This window comes from Poecile atricapillus, chromosome Z (genome assembly GCF_030490865.1).
Source record: "Poecile atricapillus isolate bPoeAtr1 chromosome Z, bPoeAtr1.hap1, whole genome shotgun sequence".
In the NCBI taxonomy this organism is placed as follows: Eukaryota; Metazoa; Chordata; class Aves; order Passeriformes; family Paridae; genus Poecile; species Poecile atricapillus.
The window spans coordinates 22638574-22658851 of NC_081289.1; the positions used below are offsets into that span (position 1 = coordinate 22638574).

Consider the following 20278-nt stretch of genomic DNA (forward strand, 5'->3'; position numbering starts at 1 on the left):
CTTCACAGGTGTTGAGGCAGAAAAGAAATCAAAGTCATGTGCTGAACATACCTGCTTTTCATAGGCAAGGAGCTGCTTTGAAAGCTGCTGTGTGGCAAGACACATTTCATTCTACAAACAAAAATGACATGTTAACAGAAATAACGAAAGGTCCCTAGTGCTACTGTTAACACTACTTTGTTACCAGCTTCTTGACTGAATCTGACACTGCTTACACAAACATTCAGCTGTGTGCAAACAGCAAATCCCAAAATACCTGCACACATGTCCTGCTTTCAGTTAGGATAGAGTTAATTTCTTCTTAGAAGCTGTTAAGAGTGCTGTGTTTTGGATTCAGAGTAAGAATGGTGCTGATAACACACTGATGATTTGGATTTTTGTAAAGTTTCATTTATCCTAAGTAAAGGATTTTTTTTTTCCTTTTTCTTGAGCTTGGCCAGTGAGAGGGCACTCAAAAGAAACTGGGAGGGAGCACAGCTGGGACAGACAACCCAAAAGACCAAAGGGATATTCCACACCATGGACCACTGTGCCCAGTAAATAAATTAGGACAAGTATCTTAAAGGAAAACCAATCTGGGTTCAGGAAGGGAGCTCAATCAATTAGTGGGTGGTGAACAATTGCAATGCACATCACTTTTTTTTCCCTTTTTATTATCATTATTGTAATTTACCATTACTATTGTATTTTGCTTTATTTACAATTATTAAACTTCTTTTATCTCAAAACACAAGTTTTACTTTGATTCTCCTCCCCATTCCACTGGGGTGAGTGGGCCAGAAAGGGGGTTGAGCAAGCCCCAGAAATAGGACTGCCAGAACTTCCAGCTGAGCTTAAACCATGACAACAGAGAAGCAGAAGTAAGAGGTACATAATTCAGATCTATAGTTTAACTACTTTGAATAGAGCTAAGATTTGGGATTTGAGGCTTGGGTTTCCCCCAGCACAAGAAAATAACAAAAACTAGAACAACCTCAAACACGTAGGCTGCCATACCAGCTCAAGAATGCTTCATACATAATCATTTTCCCCCAAAATCTACATCAATAAGGTGAACCAGAAGATGTGCCTCCATAATGCAGTCATACTCAGGGAATGTACCAATGTAATTACAGCACTTTAAGTGGCTACAGGAGCACAAACCAGCACATCTCTCTCCTTCTGAAAGTACACACACATCTAAGTTGTACTTACACCAGGTAAGATTTGTAGGGAAGGTATATAATTTTACTTGGCAGCTGGAAAAACCAGACAAGCACTTCGATATATCAATCTTTAATCAATGTATTCTTAACACTAGCATATCAACTGCTCTGTCCCTGATTTGTCAACAAGGACTTACAACAAGAATAAAAGCAAAAAGGGAAGGGGGTAACTGACATCGGTCTTAACCCTTATCAGATCTTTCTCATGCTCAGAAATGCAAAAAACTAGTAACTTTAATTTTAAACCTTAAAAAACTATTCCTGTCTCCAAATATATAAGGCCATAGAGAGTTTGTAAAACTAGGAACAAATCTCTGAACCCTTTATACTAGGACTGACACAGAAAACCATTAAAACTGGGACAGAGCTTGTGTGCTCTCTTATTGTCCCTTGTCATTCTGAGCAAGCAGAGCCCAGCACAGAGAACTATCTGGGCCAGAGACCCTGAAACACCCTTTGCTTTGGCCTGCTGCCGCCTGTGACATACTGCATTACAGCCTGGTGCTTCTGCACCGCCTTGGCATGCCAGGACTTCACATGGGCAGCAGGGCCCAGCATTCAGTCAGTGTTCAAGTGTGCCCAAGTGCTCAGGGAAATAAAAAAAGTCAAACCAAAGCAGCCACAGCCTAGGTACCAGCAACTGCATGTGAGCACATGACAGGAAAAGTTGAATGAGATAATTTTGACCATCTTAAAACCGTGGTGGTAACACTCAGAGGTGGGAGGAGATGGCACAGCAGATGCCTTCTGAGGTACCAACAGGAGGAGTTCAGAGCTGAGAGAATGTGGGCCCACGCTTGGATCATCCACACCCCATGACTATTCTCACTTCACAGTGACGGATTAGTCTTATTTCTTGTCTCAACCCAATTAGTAATAAGCACCACATTTTCACACAACAATAATGCCAATGATTCCTGTAAGATTTGCAGGTTGATTATGCAGATTATGTAGGTTTTTTTCTTTACACAAATACTTGGTATTTAAGCATTTCCCAAGGCAGAGGATGGAAAAGGATGTTCTGCCTTATAATGAAAAAAAACAAATCCTGTTAAGGGGTCAGACATGGATAGGAATGAGCTTAAATTACCTGCTCCCAAGCAGTAAGAACACCAGAGAGACTTTACCACCTTCAAAGTGGGAGCTAGCAAGCAATGAGTTTATGACAGGGAGGACAGGACTCCCTGCAAGTATACAGAAGACATTAAAAGCGTTTGTTTGTATGCATGTGGGAGAAAATTAAGATTACAAAAAGAAGCAGAGGTTCTCAGACCTGGCATCTTTTTCATAAACACAACCTCAGAGATAGTGTTCTTGCAGCTCTTACTCAGTTCCAAGTCCTCACACAGGTATTGTGATGCCAACTGAAAGCTGTACAGCTGGATCAGGGTGAGAGAACTCTTCTGAAATAAATCAAGTGTCAGAAACACGCTGCTTTCCCTGTTTGTTTCACTTTACTTATTCCTGCAAACTCTGCAGTTTTGTGACCTGCTCTGAATCCAGAGAATACATGCTTCTGGCTTAAATTTCCTAAACTAAAAGACGCTTCAGAATAACGGGCTGATAAAAAAAACAACCAACCAAAATCCCCAACCCCTAAAGAACCCTGGCCAAAGACATCCTGTTCCTTTGTGTCCACCATCCACAAAGCTTCTGCCAGTTTGGTTTTTAGACTCAATCCTCAATTTCCTCACTTAATATTCAAAGGGCATCACTACTCATGCGTGTGGGGAAGTTTGAAGATGAGCAGTGTAAAGAGATGTGTGGAATAAGCATTTTATAGGGATCACCACTCCCCAGGAGTGATCTCCAATATGTGACAGGATAATGGGAGAATACATAAACCCTGAGGATCTCGAAGGGGTGTAAATTAACAACACCTTAACAAGTACACAATCAGGTGACAACAGTTAATTACAGACCTCAAGCAGACATTCATAGCCTACTACTCCAGCTACAGAACAAATTGAGAGATGTGCCTGACGCAAAACTTACTTTGGGATTTTAGGCTGATTTGGGGACAACCGTTCCATGTATTACTCACAACCCACTACTGCCAGCTGGTCATATTTTTCATTTATTGGCTCAGTTCTTTGTGTCAGAACACCACAAACTTGTTACTCCATCCTCAATCCCTACCCAGGTGGAAAAATGAATCCTGGGTCCTTCATCCTCCCTCCCAACACCTGCTAGACTTAGTTCCCATTAGAGGTACAAAATCATTAACTGTATTATTTGGGGAAAAAAAAAACAACCAAACAAAAATCAAACCAAAACACACCCCAAAACTGTAAACAAATCAAGTTAAGCTAGCAAGTTGAAACACAGTCCATTGCATAAGGAACAGGAAGCAGGCAAAGTGCTCTGCTGACCTAGTGGTAATACTGCATTGCTAAGCATACTAATCTGGGAAAGTTTGGTTTAATCCCCCTCCCATTTCTTCCTAATAAGCCTTTTCCCCTCCCCCTGCCCTGCTGCCATTCAGTTCCAAGACTTAGAAGTTATTTGCATTGCTTCAATTGACAGATCCACTAAATCCAGGCAAATTATTTTAACAGGTTTTAATCTATTTCCAAGGCATTTTCCCATGGATACAGCAACACTGATGTCCTTTGTCCTGAAGTGACTGCAATTCAATACACCACAGCAAAAGAAAAGCTACAATACATTCCTGACTCCACATCTCTTCCACATTATCTTGACATTTCAGAATTCATCACACATTTATGGAGTGGGAGAGCTATGAATGCGACAATATATCAAGCAAAAACTCAATAAAATCCCAAACATAAATTGAAGCCTTCTAAATGAAGGCAAACTTAACCAGTATTGGGCCATACAAGTACATTCATTCACACTAGATGGTTTTATTTAACAGGGAAGACATCTCTGCAGCATTAGTATAAAAAAGTGTACCAGAAGGAAGAAAAAACCTTATGTAAACAAGTATAATGAAATCAGTAGTGATTACAGATGTGGTTTTTTTTCCCCTTTTCTTTAACCCTGGCTTGCATGATAGCCCTAGGAATAGATTTCTATGAGTCTTGTTCAAATGGATAAGGTAATGGAAGTGGTGGCTTGAATCTAGAATTAATCTACCCAAAATGAATAACAGCTGATTTAAAAATACTGTTTAATTTTCAAGTTACTTCAATACCTGACCCAGCCTTCAAATAAGCCAGTGGTGAAAAAAAAAAAACGTCCAGCTTATTTTCTGAGTTAGTGCCCAGAGCAAAGACTGGCTGATTCCACCTTCTTCATTATCACTTTTATTCACTAAGCTGTTCATATCATCAGAAGAGACTGATTTTTCTACAACCTCTGTATTAAAATATTCATGCCATTTACAATTTCCCAGTGAGGCAGTCCATCCATTTTTAGGATCTCCGTATTTTTCCAAAATAAACTCTGAGGACTAATCTGCTGAAATCCGAAGGTATTTCTGTAGACAGTTGTCTAACAGACTACAGATTTGAGGCCATGTAAAGGATTAAGTTGAGCTATAAATTAACTTCTAAAGACACAGAACTATTCCAGTATGCCCAGTTCCAATCCAAATATAATGAAGCTTTCTGCAAAGCAACTGTCCTACTCCAGCTACAGTTGGCATTTTGAAAACTACAACACAGAACTGCCAAAGGCTGCTCCATACAAACAAGCATGACACTGGTAAAGGTATTTGTCCATGCACTCTGTATGCGCAGAATGACACACAATACATTTTGGCTTACATCTGGGAAAACTTGATGCCTCATCAAAGAGAAAAAAGACCCAGGAATGTGGTTGAAGTGGAAGACCCATGAGGTAGCTGCAGCCTGTCCACCCCTTCAGAACTCAGCACATATTTACCTTCAAAGTCAGACACAGCACAGAAAGAACTGCGTCTTGATACAACAGTTTTAGGCAGCTCTATTTACATATGCTTACCTTCCTACAAAACAGAATTATCCAGCAATCTAGTAAATGGCACAGTCCCACAGGCTTAGGTTTGCATATTAAATGGCTTGGAAATGTGAACCCAGGGTTGCAGAAGCTAAGCCTCACTGGGGTGCTCAGGCTGCACAGCACTTTACAAGATCAGGCTAACATATGGCTTGCCCTGGTGCTGATTCACAGCATGGTTTTCCATCCTTACAAATGAGAACAGCTCAGCAAAGGATCATCCAGTAGCTCCAAGGAATAAAAGCCACCAGTCAAAGCTCTGCTGAAAAACACCAAGAGCAGCTACAATAGGGTGTACAGTAGCTCAGTACAGAAATAATCTCTTCTGTCAAAACAATTACTATCAGCAGGATATCCATACATTTATGCTGCCTCAGATCTCTAGATCCTCCTTAGCACAATGTTAACTTGCTTCCAGGCATGGTGACAATGCTGACTTTATAGGCAGTACTAAACCCAACTCCCATGCTTTTGTAAATATATTAGTTCTCATGTGGTAATCTTCTGCTCATCTCTGTCAGCAAATGACACAGACAATGACATTCATATAAGGTGAATATGCCTCAGGAAGGTAAGAGATATGATGCAAACCTACGAGTATGGAATAATAATACATACAGTATTTCACAAAAGTCAGTGATGACAACTGTAATTTATTGCAAATGTTTGTCCCATTCTAACATTCTGTTGAAGCTTCTCTATGTTGAACTAAAAGTTTATAAAATTCTAACTTAATTTTTGTTCCATTAAAGTGTTTTAGGAAAAAAAGTTCTTATAATTTGAAAAGGCAACAAAATTGTTCCCTTAGACATGAAAAGAAAACAATTAAAAGAAAAGCTGTATCACTGCTTACTTGCTAATTAAGCAAGAACTCTCAGCACTCGGGGTTAGCTATGCAACATAATAAATATGAAAGTCCATGCATAGCCTAAAGAGCCTGACACCCACCTATTGAGTTACAGCCTTCTGAAGGCAATGCACAGGAAAATCAAACAAGCAGCACTGCTGAACAATGCAGACATGAGGGACCATGAATTTGCAGAGAGAAGTAACACTTACAAAGCACTACTTAAAATAACTCGACAGATTCAAGCTGTCCTGACACCCATGTAATGTGGTATCTATAAACTAAGACTATTCCATAACTGTTTGGAGTTACGGAGTTTCTCTAAGAGTCTGGATGTAAAAAGGCAGTAAGCTCCAGAGGTTGTTGCCGCTTTGCCTCTGTGACTCTGGAATCACAAGACAATTGCTCACAGAGACAGAGATGCTGAACAAGATCATGCTTCATAATTCTCATGGTATTCCCTCTCCAAATGTATTGATAAAGACAACATGTGTTTCTTTTTACTCCTCTTCTGACATCACTGCCCCTGTATCTAGACAGGTTTGTCAGGACTCATGAGATGAAATCTCTTTACAATGACAAAATACTGCGTCTTACTCTCACCCGCTCAACTGTTTATTCCTTCTAAGATAGAGACTCAAGAGTCTCCTAAATTTACTAAAGGCATTTTGATTCCCAGCTCAGCCATTTCTAGAGCCTGATGGAGAATTGGAAATGACAGTAAAGCTCTGAAAACAATTTACTATGACAGTGGTCAGGAAAGTAAACTGGGTACACTTTGCTCATACACCATTGCAAGAACCTCAGCATTGTAAATTAAGCAAATTGCATTTTCCAACAGTCCTTGTTTGCTGCTGCCTTATAATATTTTTCATTTATCAGGAACTAAAACATCCAGACAAACACAACATTCACAGAAAGCAGCAGTAATGTCAGATGCAACATCAGGGCTTGCATGCAAGAAGGAAGCACTACAGGGATAAACTCTATAAGGAAGAGTTCCTGTATAAGACCACTACTGTGGTAACTATTTCAGGGTACTGCAGCACAGCTGGGACACCTATAGCAGGAAGCAGAATATGTACTCACACAGGTGTGGTTTATTTGACAAATATAAAAATGCTCCACTGTGCTTTATTGTATTTAATCACATTGGTTTGCCAGATCAACCAAACCTCACTCCTCCAGTGCTACTTTTGGGTTCTGTGACTTCTTAATCAGGGCATCAGGGCAACCTCACTCCTTAAGTACTGCTTTTGGGTCCTGTGACTTCTCCTTTATCAGGGCATCACACACTGCATCTGCCTTGTAGCATCACATCCCCTTTCTCACTAAAGAGCTCCATGCGCAGAAGAGTCACCACCTGATCCCATGTGGTGTGGGTGCCTAGGAAGGTGAGAGCACTGTCCTCATCCTGCAAAGCAACCAGAGGCTTGTAAAGCACTGAGGGCCCTGCAGCCAGGGCAATCTGCTTCCCAAGCATCACCCAGCTGCAGCACAGGAAGAGCACTGCTGCACTGGATGCTGCACATCCCTCCTTACACTCTTTTTAAAGTCCTGCTCGAACACATGGAAGTCTGAAAAGATGTTTAAAAGGATTCCTACTTTCCTAAATGTTTTTAAAAAAATATGGCCAAGTATTTATTTTTCACACTTCTTTCAAATGCACTGATCCAAGTGCTTAAAGCAGTTTGAGCGGTCACTTAACAAATTTAGTGTGGCTCTCTACACAGAGCAGTGTTTTGAGACAGCTATAGACAGCTATAAGCATACATCCACATGGTTAATTAACAGCATGCAGTTGGTACTAATTGCTACTCCCCTGTGACTTTGCACAGAAGCAATGTTAACTGTTGTTATTTGATCACAAGCCACAGTGGTTTGAATTACATGAAAATCTGAGTTTTCATCACAAGAAACACCAAACTTCTAGTAAGCTAGCCCCAAAAAAATCTTGAAAACATGGTTAAGACATCTGAGAAATCTTAAAGTTCAGAAGAAAAACTACAGAAGAAAACAAAATTAACATTTTTGTAAACTGTCATAAGTGTTTTGAGAGGGCATAAACCCTGAATTTTCAGTACTGGAGACTGGTACAACCAGTCTCAACCACTGCTGCTTTGTCTGACTGTCATGACAGTGATCCCAGTCATTTTATGGTCATTGCTTTAAAGTAGGTCAGTAACTGTAAGTCCTATCTTACAGATATGGAAATCAGAGCAGGAGATGACAATGACTTTGCAAAGAGAAAATCTGACTTTGCAGAGATAAAATTTAAGCCAGGGAAATAAAAAGGCAAATTCAGAAGGTTTCTCAATACTCTCAGCTTTTACAGAGTTGGCAACACCTGCTACTGAGGCCCAGATAACACAGCAACAAAAGCGCTTTTTCTCTCTCTCAAGTTGTGATTAGGCAGCCAAGAAATAGCACAAACATTTTTCTTAACTGTCCATTTATGTTTAGTAGGCAATTCAGCATTATCCTTCTATTTCTACATCTCAAAATTGCATCAAACTCCAAAGACCTATTTCAAAGAATATATCCAATATTCACAAATGACTGAATATTTACATCAAACTAAAGCAGTACTCAGGAAAGAAGTGGCCAAAAAGTGCTAGAGAAATGAAGTAGACTCAGTAGTACTGCAAAATACTGACGGGTAAATATACTGAGACAATGAGAAGAAAAAGGAAATGTTGTAATTGTGGTGAAACAGAAATGGAGAAGGCTAAAAACCAAGATGAAAAGGAAGATGCAAACAAAAGCAGAAAAAGCTTTTTTTTTTCCTTGAATCACAGACCAGAGCAACCACTTCCTAAAATGACATCCTAAAACGTCATTATCAGCGGAAAGGGGCATGCAGCCCACAAGCTGGACATTGAAAATCAGATTTATCTCCTGATTCCCTTCCTCATCCATTTCAACCCTATCCAGTCGTTGCTGTCAGATTCCTACCACTCAGTGTGCCCATGCTCTTTGTTACTCTTAAAGCACCATGACTACCGAAATGCCTATCCCTGACTTTCAGTGCTGATTTTGTGCCACCTCTCGAGCCCTCCCTGAGACATGCCCTGCATCATTTCCTATGTACCTAAGTGCTGCTGGCTGCTCTGCATTTCCACAACATCCAGGACATGAAAACTTTGAAGCTCTCCAAAGCTGCATCCTCCAGGTATAGGCAGCCAGATCCTGGAGAAATGGTTCTTCACTGTCAAACTATCAGTCACCCAAAGAGCAATCCCACCAAATGGACATACACTTGCAGTTGATTCATAACTGAGCTGATTTCTAATAATGTAAGGATCAGGCACTCTTCAGGGAAATTCAAAATACTCCTGAGCTCTTAATCTCTCTGTGTACTGTGATTTACTGGTTTAAGTATAGAAAAGTTGTTTCTTGTAAACCCAGGAATTTAACCTACATAAATACTTGCAAAACTTCCGTGAGACACTGCGTATGTCTTTAAAGACCCAGATATGGCATTTTGAAACACCTAATTTTATGCACATGGGAATCAGCTGCACTGAAAATCACTCAGATTTACATTTTCCAAAGCACTGGATATAATTTCTCATACAGGTTTTACTTTCAAAGGGATTTAGTCATCTAGGTCATGTAAACACTCTAGAAAATGTTATTTTTCCAGATCCAGCTCATTTTTTTTTTTCTCAACTACTGTAGGCACTTGACTTTAGTATGACCCAAAGTGCACATCTGCTCTGTAATCAATGGACATGGGCAGTTCCCTCCACAAGGTGAGTCACAGCATCAAAGTCAGGTACCTAAAGTCAGTGTGCAGACCTGGGAATTGTGTCTACATTTTGGCAAGCAATTTTGCCATGGCTGGCCTCCCCAAAAGGTAAGGACACAGCACAATTTTACTTTGATTAATTGTTTGGAGACACAGTAAATAACTCTTTTTTTTCATAAATACGAGTTTTCTGAGCACCAAGGCAGGAAGAGGTTTAGCTATCAGATGAAAAACACCCACAACTCCTCTTAAATCACAGAAGGTACATGTACTTAGCAACTTTAAAGTAAATAATAGCATCATAATAGCAATTTATCTTCTACTCCACATTGAACAAAAGAAATAGAAATGAAAAATTACCTGGGCACCATAGACTCGTTGCATTGCCTGAAGCAACTGATTTGTGTATTCAGTAAGGGTTCCTGCATCTTCTTCAAAGACACTGAGCAAAGAACGAGTCTTCAATGAAAGAAAAAAAAAGCAAACAGTTTTTAGTCACGAGTGGAAATATTAAAAAGAACCATAAATAACTACAAAGAGATGGCAGTAAAAAGTAAAAATCCAGCAGAAATAACACGCCCTTGACTTGCACGATTCTGTTTATTCAGAATCTCTAAACACATGGAACATAAGTTCTTTTATTAAGGACAGGAACTGAGGCACGAAGAGTCAAACTGATATAATGTTATGGCCACATCCCGACTCCCAGGCTCTTGTTCCAACTAATAGACAGTCCTTCCAACATAATTAGGAATGTAAAAAATCCTGAGTATCTTCCTGCTGACAACAGTAATTCAAACCACGTTAAGGACTGGGGGTCAAACACCACAGCTTGCTCATTTTACTTCTCCAGTGTCAGACTGCACTGAAAGCATCCCTTTCCAGTGAGATAATTTACACTCTGTTATTCACTCCCCACTGTCTTGAGCAACTCTTAAGGGGCCAAGGCCAAAGCGAGCTGATGTCACTGGACCAAACAACTGAGTGTTCATCTCCAAGAGGCACACAAGGATACACCCACTTGGAGATAACCCTGTCCTTTCTTCACTCTGCTAACTCATCCTTGTCAGCAAGCTGGAAGGGGAAGGAAGAATTTGTGTTACCTTAAACAAATTCCCTTGGTTTGTTTTGGTGCGATCGTCAGGAATAAAGAATTATGTTGCTGAAACAGCTCCCGAGAGGGAAAGAAAAGACATTTCAGAATAATGCTGGGCTCCAGAATTTGCTAGATCTTTACAATAATTAAAGAGGAAAGACTGTCCCTTTAACAAAATCATGATCCATACTTAGTCTTAGCTTTGATAAATCCAATCTATTTGAGGCTAACTGGAAATGTCTCTCCATCTGTACAGCTAACTCGTATGACATTAATGAGCTTCATCTGCTTACATGAGGGGCATACATAAACTCCAGTACTTTCACAGACATGTCAGTCCTGTAAAAGAGCAAGTGCTTTATTTATCTCCCTACTACAGGAATCTCTAATCGACCTGAAGCATCCAGGATTGAATTTGGGAAATTTATTTTCAAAGTTTTAAGGTACTCCACTATTTTAACATAAGGCACATGCACTTCCCTAAGGCATTTATTCTTCTCTGCAAAACTCACTGCCCAAACTTTCTTGTCCTGAAAAAGTCAGCACCAGCATCCTTCAAGAATCCTGGCCTGTGATTAACTATCTTTCCATCTCTGCTGAGAAGTATCTAAGCCAGAAACTAGTGCTGCTCAGCAGTTAAAATACGTGACCTGGGAGGCAGTCTTTGGGTTCTCTTTGGTACCTTCTTACCCTGAGTAACTTTAAAAGCTCTCAGCAGTTCACTCTGCTGATGTGCTGAGTTGCTACAACACTTCCTACCTGAGAGATGCTGGCAGTTAGGGAAGCTAGTTTGAGATCCTAGCATGTAACAGAATATGCATTACAAAGTATTGTTTTCAAATAAAGTGAACATAAAAAACAGAGAATGGAGAGAAGTCCAAGTCGATGAAACAGATACCAAGAACCCAAATGTTAAAAGGACCTTTGTACAGAACTCCCCTGTAAGGACAGCAGCATGATTTCAAGAGTTTTCCACACTAAGATATTATTTCAGTAACTGAAAACATAATGATTTTCAAAAATATCTGGTTTCTGTTTGGTTTTCAATGATGTATTGAAACAAACAAAATAATGTCAATAAAATATCTTGTATCTATACAGCTCTCAAGCTCTGTTACAAAGGAACATGAAAAGTACAGGGTACAAAGATGGTGAAAAAATAAATCTGGGGAAAGCAAAAATTATAAAATTTGACATAATGTTTATCAAGCCAAAACTCAAAAGTTATAAAGAAATTGCCTGAAGTAGGCCACAAATCACACACTTCGTCCTGCTGGAAAAGGTTCCCAAATACAGGAATTGTCAGCTACACTTGTAAACTTCACTGAATTTTTGCAGGCTCAGATTTTTCATTTGTCTAAATATGGCTTGAGGTATAACAGCTCCAGGAACCAACTTCTGAAAGTCTTGGCCTCTGTTATTAGCACATTGTTCAAAAATAATAAAAACAATAAATGATTCAGACAGTTTGGAAGTTATTCTTGGAAACTTTAACATTTAAGAATACCATACGAAATTCACTGCAACAAAATACCAAGATGTGTGTATTTTCTTTGTTGCTGTTTCGATAAATTTTGGAATAGCAGCTAATGCTGCTGAAATAAACCAATAATCCAGATATTAAGCTAACATTTAGGAGGCCCCATTATTCACATTATCTCCACTTCTGGAAAGATAATTTCTAGCTTCATGTGAGTACTTCTCTTGATTTTAGCATGACTGCTGACATGATTTGCTCTCTATTTTGTAGCCAAACACCTCAAAATTAAGACACTTCTTATGGCGTCTTTCAGCCAGTGTCCGGAGACAAATCAAGACAAAAGTACTCTATTGATGAGTAGAGATAAATCAAGTTCCAGAAACCTGATGAAGAAATAACTTTGGCATAATTCTCCTTGGTGTTGCATGTAAACCACATACTTCCACAGATTATAAAAAGTGAGGTTACAGCCTCATTTCACCATCCCTTTGCACTCCTGTGACTGCACAGAGCAGAGGAGAATCAGGTTCCTTCTCACAGAAGTAAATGATCCTTATTGCTTACTTCTGTGGAACAAAGACTAATTTTTTGCCTTGATTTTGTGAATCTAAAGTTCCCCCCAGTGAAAAAAAGTCATAAAAATAGAAAAGACTGAAAAAACCCACTCCTGCTTCCTTGCATCAAAAGAACATATTTTAGCAACACTGGGACATTATAAAAATTAAACAGTGTCCCTCCCTCTGAAAGTTGTAGAGCTTGAAGAGAAAGCAATGACCAAATCAAGGCAAAACATCCTGCCAGTGCTCAAGTTTATGTGTTGCCTGGTATTCCACTGATTGCAAAGGAGACGTTGACAGCCTTCATTTCAGGACACAGGAAATATTGCGACCTCCAAATCCAGTTCAGTGCATTGTTCAGCTGCTTTCAGTCAGTGTTACTTTTTAATCATTGAGGGAAGTGTTGACTGAAGAAGTAAATTAGTTCACTTCTCCTGCACATCAATTTCTTCGGCTTTAGGATGCAGTAGATAGGTTAACACTAAAAATGTTACTAACTACCCATAATAAATCTGGCACATTCTGGTAAACTGCGGAACACAGAAAAGTTCAGGCTGGTAAGGAACTCTGCAGGTCACCTTGTCCAAACCTCTGCTCCAAGCAGGGCTGACTTTGGTGTAACATCACGTTACTCAACACTTCCTCCAGCGCAGTGTTTAAAATTCCAAGGACAATTACAAATACACCACATCAAAGAGATGATGGAAATCCTTCTTACTAGAATGGGATTTCATGAAATAACAAAAAAGAACAGGATAAAATGAGGCAATTAAGATAAGACCCAAGGCTCATTAAGTCCTGACAGGTGCACTTCAGAATGTCTCACGACAGACTCTATAACACCTTGCAGCAATCTGCTCCACAGCTTACCTATTCATTCCTCCTCCTGATCCATCAGCAGACAAGTTAGGATTACAACACAGAGTTACCTGGGAGCTGGACCCATACTGATCCACCCTGCCCTCATTTGTTCTTTACCCGCTTCACCGACTACTTTCGTATCTCTATCTGCACCACGCTTTGTCTCCAAGCACACCCTCCGCATCCCTCCGTGGAATTTCCATTCTTTCCCCTTCCCTGTTACTTCTCTCTTCCACTCAACCAGCCCCTGAATACATCAAGACGTGGCATGTTCTTCTCTGTGGGGCTTCCACAGTGCCAGGGGTCCCTTGTGCAGCTGTGTCACATCGCGGCTCCTGGCGGCGGGGCACGGGGCGCTGCCCTGGGGCGAAAGGAGGAACATCCTCCCGCCCTGCCTGCACTCGGGGAAGGAAGGGCAGCGACCGCCTCTCCTCGTTCCTCTGATCCCTTCAGAAGGTCATCTGCGGTGGGATCCGCCTCACTTGTCCTCATGGGAGCTCCTGTATGGGAACTGCGGCCCTTGAGGAACAGGGACATCGGCGGTGACACTCCTCCAGCCCATTCTGTCACCGGGGCCAGGTGACTCACAGCGCACAGGTGTCCCTTTCCCTTCGGGGGAAGCCACGGCACCGAGCCCTGCCCACCTGTCCTTCCCCGACACACCTCGGCCGTTCAGGGCAACCCTTACAGCACCGAGCGCGCACCCAGACGGGACGGTGCGAGGAAAAGGCCACAGCAGTTTCACTAAGGGCTCTGAGTAGAAAGGGCACGGTGCCCCCCGCGCTGGGGGACGGCCGTCGTCCCAGGAGACCCCGCGGAGCAGACTCTGCCTGCTTTTTCCCCGACGAACTCCCCGCGGGACACCAGACCTCCCCCGCGGCCGCACGGGTGCCGTCCGCCCGCCTCAGCGCATCCCCGGTGGCTCCGGCCGCCGAGCTCGCCCTGAGCCACCTCCCCGCACCGCCCCCGGCGCCCCTCTCCCCTCCATGGGACGCCGCTCCCCAGCCCTCGCCAGCCGCCAGCCCGCCTCAGAGCGCTCAGGTGCGTCACACCGACCGACCGAAAACCCACGGACGGACGGGCTGTCCCGGCAGCGGTCGCTACCTGCGGGCTGTCCTGCAGAGCCTCTTCCAGGAGGAGCTTGTCGACGGCGGGCATGTTGGTGCTGCGGCGCGGCGGAGCCCTGGCAGGAGCGGGGTGAGCGGCGCTGGCACGCCCCGGCGGCGGGGCTCGGCGGCGTCCCCTCCCTCCCTCCTTCCCTCCTTCCCTTACTCCGGCCCCGCGGGGGCGGCCGCGGCGCTCTGCAAGCACCGGGCACGGCCGGACGGCTCCGCTGGCGGGGCCGGGGCCGCTCACTCCGCCCAGTTCCCGTCCGCTGGAGGAAGCGAGTCACGGGCAGGGCGCTGGGGGAGGCTCCCTGCCGCCATTAGCTCGGCGGGCGGCGGGACACAGGCCCCGGTGGAGGGCGGCAGCGTGGAGGGGCCTCCCGCAGCTCCGCTCCCGGGAGCAGGGCGGCGGAAGGAGGGATGCAGCAGGGATATCCCCTCCGCTGAGATAGGCTGTGAGGGTGCGATAAAAACCCGGGGAAGATCACCCCCTTCAGCCTGAGCTGGCGGGGCTTGGGGACCTGCAGGTGCGGGCGAGCCCTTTGCTGTGCTCAGGTGCAGGGCAGGGACACTCCCCAGGGTCAGCACAACCGCTTGTGTATCGTGGCATCTGTATTTGTTCTTGGTCCGTGGACAACTCTGCAAGCGAAACTGTGGGACCTCGTTGTGCTCCAGACAGGCAAATCCCCACACAGCCATAGCCCGTAACACCATAACCCTTGGGCGATTACAAGGGATGCATTTTAAGTTGCTAGTCCTTCATGTCCTGAGTTATGATTTTTATGACTGGCTTGATGCTGTCTTAATTGTGTTGGATAACTCCAGCATTTGGACATTAATTGTGATGCTTAGTTGAACAAAATTAATATTTGCAAAGTAAGCACAGTTTGATCTGTGAGCGTTTGATTATGTACATGCTTTTGAAGGGTGTCCATTGCTTTTAGATGCCTTAGCTTCTCCAAAAGTCCAGGGTTACAGATCTTGCAGGGAAGTTGCTCCATTCTTGTCAGCTGTAGCTTTTGTTGTTCCAGTGTGCCTTGAGATAAAAATGGAGGTACTCAAAACCAGAATCTCACTTAAGAAAAAAAAAAAACCAAAACCCACTTCTGAAGACTTTAGGAAGAATCCTGCCAATTAAACAGAATATGCAAACAGCCGTACTGGCTGTAAGATGCTACTATCTTGGAAGAAACGTCACAGTCCTCAGATAACTCACATTGCTGCCCTCTTTTAAAAGAAGGAAAATCATTTCAAAAAATGCAGCTTGAGTTGTAAAAGAGCTCCAAACTTGAATATTGGCCAGCTTTTTGCATCTAAGTCCCAGTGGATTTTTCCACTTCTGTCATTCTTAAGCAATAGCAAATATTTTATATGACAAGGTGATTGCTAATAAGGATTGAGGGTTTTTTCCTGATTAAAAGACTTCTTGCGGATTGGCTGGATGATTGTTTGCTTTAATTATATATGAGAAAGACCACTGAACCCTGTAATTTTGGCTAAGGTATTTCTGTGTGTCTGACATTGATTGGTATTGCTTCTGAAGCTTGTGATGGGACCTTTAACCCAATGTGCCAAGCTGTAACAGTGGGACTGCTCCACCAGTCCTGAAATTGGACTCCCTGTTCCAGGCCTTTGAGTAAGAACAGAGGTCTCACATTCAGTTCCTTTTCTTGCCTGAATAAAGACAGTGAACCATAATAAAAAATCTCCAGCTAATACCAAAAATACCAAGGATGACAGTATGTATTTACATAAAGAGCAAATAAAAATGGATATGGATTTATCATAATAATGTTTCAGAGAATTTTAGAATGGTGAAAGAGGTCAGAGATTTTTTTTCCTACAGAATATGAAATAGGGCACCAGTTAGGCATTAGGCTTAAGAATCCATGATCACATCTGAGCCAATTTTGTCAGTGTGTGTTAAATCTTATTTTTCTTTTATCAGAGATTTTGAAAATGTTACTTGAAATTAATGGAGACCAAGAGAACCATGCTTCATCAGATTATCTGTTAAAGTAGCTTCAGGACATTTTTTAATATTTCTCAAATACTTAGTTTTAGTTAAAACTCTTGCCTCTTTCTTTTCCCCTCTTGTCTTGAAATAGTTCAGCAACAGCTCTTACCCACTGAATTGAAGTATTTCCTTCACCAGGAAAGCATTGAGGTGGTTTGTGGTTTTATTTCACATCAGTGCAATAACCTGGAAGTTTTTTTCTTCCTTTTGATGGCTTTGTTTAGTTTGAGGTTCAAGAGTGGAAGCCTGTTGTCATTCCAAAGTTAAGGATAGTTATTCCCAGAACAGGTTCTACTGGTTTTATTTGAATAAAATAAAAAGCACTTCATTAACTTACTGAAGGCTGATGCATTTTACTAGTTGTCATTCTTTGTTGCATCATTTCTTACACACCTATAAACTTGTCAGATTGCTTATTTATAGTGATCAAAATCTTTTTATCAACCTTCCCCAATACAGTCTAGGTGGTTTTGAATTTCAGAGTTTCCTATTTGTAATTGAAGTTAATTTTCCAGACGCTTGGTTTTATTTGGTTTCAAGAATTACTCTTCAGTTTTGGTAACTTCAAATAACATTTCTAGAAGAATTTAAATAACCCACAGTACTACCACCAAACATTTCAACAATTTATTTATACAGCATTAGCAGTATCATAAAAAGAAGTTAAGTACCTTGTGCATGGAGAGTCCTTTGCGTAGAGGTGTCTCATTCTTGGACACAAGAAAACACAGTTTCTGGGTTTCCTGGGTTTCCATATTCTTTCTCCAGGTACCGAGTGCAATATACTCACTACAAAAAGTCTTGCTAGTGAAAAGCACTCTTATAGCCATTCTAGGAACACTGAACACATGGAAAGAGAATAGGGAAACAGTAGGCACAGTACCCAGAATCAGTCAGGTGATTACTCAAAAGACCTGCCATGGAAGTGTGAATTGAGCTGGAGATCACTTCCAGGAAGCAGCCCAATTAATTTGTATACATGTATTCTGTAACCTGCAGATGACTCAATTATGTTAAGAAATATTGCTCTTGGAGTGTGAAAACTTAAGGAAAAAACCTCAGAATGGCTACAATTAAACTGATCCACACTGCTTATAAAACTAGTAAGAAATCATAGTATCAAGTAAAATCAATAAATAATTGAGTGTTGAGCATGAAGTAATTCATTACATAAAGTAATTGTACTGCTTCTAAGAAAAGATGATGCTTCCTCCCAGAAAAGCCTGGCTGTAGCCAAAAAATCTCATAGTTGGGAGAATGATCAATTTTAAAGGAAAGAAGAAGAAAATTTGAATTCATCTTGAAGTTCAAGATTTGTCTGCTAAACAAATCTCTTGGCAAAATGATATAAAATCTCCCAGTATTACTGTAGGTCCACAGAAATCAGTGCATCTTCAAATCTGAAGTTGGGGTTTTACACAGGACAGCCTTGTTCCTATTTGAGGATGACCAGGAACATCCCTTGGTAAGCAGCCAGTGGAGTCTGGCCATGTGACAGAAAGGACCATGCTGTGAGGTGGCAGCTGGGACTGTGCCTTCTGCAGGACTGAAGGTGTCAGTGCCATGCTTCCAGCTCTGCCCAAGTGCTTTCCCCCCTGACTGCCCAGCACCAGCTCAGGGCTGGTAGCAGCAGTGCCAAGCCTGGATGGTGCTGTGCCTGAGTTAATAAGCCCTGCCAGCTTTAATTGGACTGTTTGGAAACAAGGCAGCTGTTGTGCATCCTTAGCCTAATTTATTTCCAAATTTGATAATCCACCCAGTATTAATGGAGAGCTGACTATAATTACTTTTTTCTGGTTAGACTAGTTACAGAGTAAGTCATACTGCATTGTGCTCTCTTTCTCATATGTTCCATTATAACTTGAAGAACATATTGCATTATGCTTCCTTTTTGGCTTCCTACCTTGTACTTCACAAGAAATTTCTGAGCATTGGTGGTCACATGTCTGCTAAGTCAGCTGAGTCTATTTATGCATTTAACAAAGTGTCTCATATTTTCCTTTGTGCTCAGTAACAAATCTTTGAACTACAGACGACTTTTAGACATGTAATAATTTACCGTAAGTTGTGCAACTTTGTATAAATATATACATATAAATAGAGAGGTTATCTTATATGATAGTAGCAATAAGTTGCTTCAAATGAGTACATGTGAAAGATGTGAAAATGACTCAGCTCTTTCACTACCAGAAGCATCCCAAACCAATTTTTTCAATAGTATCTGAATAAATTACTGGTTAAATTAATAAGGCATCTGATGTACTGGACATGTCTTGGGCACATATAGAAAACTAATATCTTGTGATTCTGTGTATTACCCATATCATAATATTGGGCTGAAATAAAATTCCACTGAAATTATTAATTGCTATGTGACCAAGATGTCGTGTTCTTGGTTTTAACATAAAACACATGGCTTTGTTTATTTCCATTAAGCACATTAGTAATATGCCAAAATGGATACGCACAGATGGACTGGCTGGTGGGATGGATCTAATTAAAACATCATTGAAGGTGAAGGGTATAACTGCCATCTTTAATTTCATGTAATTTAAGGGCAATTAAGTCCCCTCCTGTAGCCAAGCATAGTAGCAGCCTCCACCCAGATCCAGAATAAAAATATGGTTTCAAATGCTGAAGTCACGGATGGCAACATCAGCCAGAGGTGTAGCCACCACTTCCTCCACGCCTGCCACTGCTCTGTGGATGTGTTGCCATGACTTTTTGTTTGGGGGCCTGTCTGATGGAAGGCATCTGATTTAACAGTTTGCATTTGCTTTGCAAGAAACAGGAACAATGAGAGAGTGGGTAGTTCGTTGGAGAATTAGTGGAATATTTTAAGCTAAAATGTTTATGTTTTTGCAGTGCAAATGTCAATATACAGACTCCTTCCTCCTTCTAGCTGTGCTTTTTGTGGTGTATGTTGCTCCCTAACCTGCTTCAGGTGATGGAGTCCAATGGAGTTCAGGGCTGTTGGAGGAGCTGTCTGAGGAATGGTGAAAAATCCTTGGGTGAATACAAGAAGTGACAGAAAGAATAATACAGGTGCTTCATCAAAGAAATGCATATCTGGTATGATTCTGTACATTAATATAAGAGACCTCTAGTGCCTGACATATGATTATGAAATGCCAATAAATAACCTGTCAGGCATAAAGGTTACCAAAAGTCAGAATACCACATTCAAATGCAGGCTGGATCTGCAGAAAAGACCATCAACTTAATGTCAGAGGGAGTCTGCTTTTTCAGTCTTTGCAACATAAATACAAATATCAGAAGCAAACGCACTTAATGTCACTGTGTCTAAAGCCAGGTCTTGGTCTGATTTTTTTATCATGAGATCACATGAACCAATCAGGCCCTGCACATTTGTGTTTCTTTCTGAACAACACAACTGAAAAATTCATGTGGTCTTA

The 20278-nt window shown here is 41.6% G+C and overlaps 1 protein-coding gene across 1 annotated transcript in view; it reads right to left on the reverse strand.

Annotated features, from left to right (window-relative positions):
- The window catches only part of LOC131593111 (DCC-interacting protein 13-beta-like), a 33364-nt gene extending 18387 nt beyond the window's left edge, over positions 1-14977 (reverse strand). Inside the window, exons 1-3 of the mRNA XM_058865324.1 lie at positions 14844-14977; positions 10106-10204; positions 52-111 (exon numbers count right to left, since the gene is read on the reverse strand). Of these exons, the coding sequence (XP_058721307.1) occupies positions 52-111; positions 10106-10204; positions 14844-14897 (213 nt within the window). The 5' untranslated portion in view covers positions 14898-14977. The remainder of the gene's footprint in view (positions 1-51; positions 112-10105; positions 10205-14843) is intronic.
- Positions 14978-20278: the final 5301 nt, after the last annotated feature.